We start from the raw sequence: 2,587 nt of genomic DNA, 5'->3' as shown, positions 1-2,587 counted from the left end.
TGTTGGGGCTCACCCGTATCCTACTGAGCAACGAGGCAGTCTTCTTGCATAGGACAGCTAAGAAGCCGTCAGTATGCGACTGAGCAAACATTTCCGAAGCACTGCAGAAGTGAGGCAAGCCCAACAGCACCCTGAAACCGTTGTTATATTGGACCCGAAGGACGCTAAGCGATTTCTGCGAGTACGTGGTCCACAGGTTTCCCGTGTATAGATTCTGACAGTATGCTTTAAACAGAGTGATCTTGACCATGGTCATTACATCGGGCAAACCTGCGAGCCAACATATTACACCTTACTGCCAGCGCCCTTCGTTCCCTCTCGATATCAACATGATCTTTAAGGTCATCAGTAACGTAGTGTCCGAGATATTTAAATTTAGTGGCTCTGTTTAACTTTACCCCATTCAGCAAGAGATCGGGTACCACGTTTGGACATTTACTGGCAGCCTTAAATACCATGTATTCGCTCTTCTTCACATTATACAATAAGCCATGGCATTTAGCATACGCTTCACACACACCCACCATCTTTCTGAGAGCCCCCATTGTTGGCGCCAGCAGTACCACATCATCAGCGTAGCTTATGTTGTTGATACAAACACCATCTACCCAGCATCCGATACGCATACTACAAAGGGCAACAATGAGGTCATTTACGTATAGGTTGAAAAGCCTGGGAGACGTCAGCCCACCCTGTCTCACCACGCACTGCAACCCATACTCCTCAGAAAAAACGTTAGCCCATCTTACGCTGTTAATCTGGTTAGCATACCAATAAAGGAATATTTGTGATACTTCTGACGGGATGCCCTGCCTCCTCATCTTATCCCAAAGGATGTCATAAGACACAAGATCGAACGCCTTGGAGAGGTCGAGGAAGCATGCGTAAATGGGAGTCCCCTGATCCGTGTAGTACCTGACAGTGTGCTTAAGACTAAGGATGGCGCTCTCGGTCGACAGTCCAGGCTTAAACCCGAATTGAGCATCATGTGATTTTAAAGATTTATCTAGTAGAGAGTCAAGCACACTGTCAAGGACCTTTGCCGTGATTGTTGCTATTCATGGTATATGGTGTAATAATTAATAAAATAGTAGTTTCAGATCAGAATAAACATTTAAGGAGTAAATAATTAGAATTCAGTCTCAAATTCTAGCCTTATTCCTATACAATCGCCACTTATATCACTTTACACATAATTATTTGGATACTTAGATCGCTGTTATGTTAGTTAGATCAGTTTACACATTTTTTTTCTCACCAAAAAATTGGTGTATATTGATATAAGTAACAATTTTTGGACGATTTACCCTAAATAACCTGAAATAATGATTCCTCATAGTGCAATTACTTATGTTTGTTTTACAACTTTTTCTAAAATTGAAGAAACAAAAAATTATCAACGGAAATGGCGGAAAACGTATCACTTTACACTTGATAGCGTGTGGTCAATTCAGTGTGGTGTAAAATGATTTATGTCCCATTACATCACTTTACACGAATGTAAAGTTGTCGTGCATGGTGATATAACTGTGTTTTTATTTAATTACGAAAAAACCACATGCTATATTTCCCAAACTGGCACACTGCCTAATTATATCTAACATTACCTTTCACCTAAAAATATTTCACCAAGTTATCTCTAATAGCGATGAAGCAGGATTTTTTTTAACTTCAAATGCGATTTCCCAAAAATCACCATTTTCGACTTAACTCCCTTTTCACTGGGGGTACAGCATTAACATAAGATCATTACCATTTTAATAAAATCATTACCATTAGGAAAACGTCATTACCATTTTGTGAAAAAATATTTGGACGCTTGTTACTTCTAAAATCACGATTGAATCTAAGGGCCTCACACTGATCTAAAAAGCTCATTGCTTAACCTTTCAGTTTAAGCTAGTTTGCACGCATCCCTGTAAAGTTTTTCAAAAAACGTAAAATAAATCTCGCGGAATCAAATCGGCGGATCCACCCCCCACCAAACTCAATGACAGTGGGGCGCTACGTTTCCAACATGGCAAAAATTGGAACCAGCGATCCGGTATAGACGGTGGCGCCCCACTGTCAATGTCATGCATAGGACAGTTCAGTATTTTGGAACTATAGTAGGGATTCGTTCTTCTTCTTCTTTTTTGATGATGTTGGCAATACACGTCGAGGTCGACTTGATTTGTGCCATTTTCAAGTTTATAGGTGATACAAGTTACAAAATGAGATCAAGTATAGGTGTACCAGAATCTCATGGCAAACAAAAATATTGGAAAAGTGTGTTTTTCTTATGGCCATTGCCTATGATTTTATTGTCACCTGTCAAAGTAAATCACGAGATCTGTCAGCCGCTGTAGAAATTTTGTAATCTCTTCATGCCTATTTGTTATTTTTGTGAAAAAGACGAAAAAACTCAAGCAAGTCATATTGTTTTCAAAGTGTATTGTAAAATAAGGCATAATTCAAAGTCAATCTTTGATTTTAAAGCGCGTCGTTGAGTTGACAGAAAGTTGGAGTGAAATGTTTTGATACTTACCTACATTTAGTTTATTACCTAACTGTGTCAGAAGGAGGGTTATGTTTATTTTTATATTAT

General features: G+C 39.1%; 1 protein-coding gene across 1 annotated transcript; it reads right to left on the bottom strand.

Moving 5' to 3' along the window:
• Nucleotides 1-7: 7 nt before the first annotated feature.
• On the bottom strand, nucleotides 8-993 carry LOC114350632 (uncharacterized; the record flags this gene model as incomplete). The annotated part of the gene is made up of 2 exons (XM_028301534.1): nucleotides 275-993; nucleotides 8-183 (listed from the first exon to the last, which is right to left on the bottom strand). Coding segments are annotated over exons 1-2 (723 nt in total), but the record flags the coding sequence as incomplete, so codon positions are not given.
• Between the last annotated feature and the right edge of the window lie 1,594 nt (nucleotides 994-2,587).

Source organism: Ostrinia furnacalis, unplaced genomic scaffold (genome assembly GCF_004193835.3).
Source record: "Ostrinia furnacalis isolate ACB-3 unplaced genomic scaffold, ASM419383v2 OfSCF0039, whole genome shotgun sequence".
NCBI lineage: Eukaryota > Metazoa > Arthropoda > Insecta > Lepidoptera > Crambidae > Ostrinia > Ostrinia furnacalis.
The sequence above is the reverse complement of the archived record's forward strand: the minus strand, read 5'-3'. Positions and strand labels throughout refer to the sequence as shown.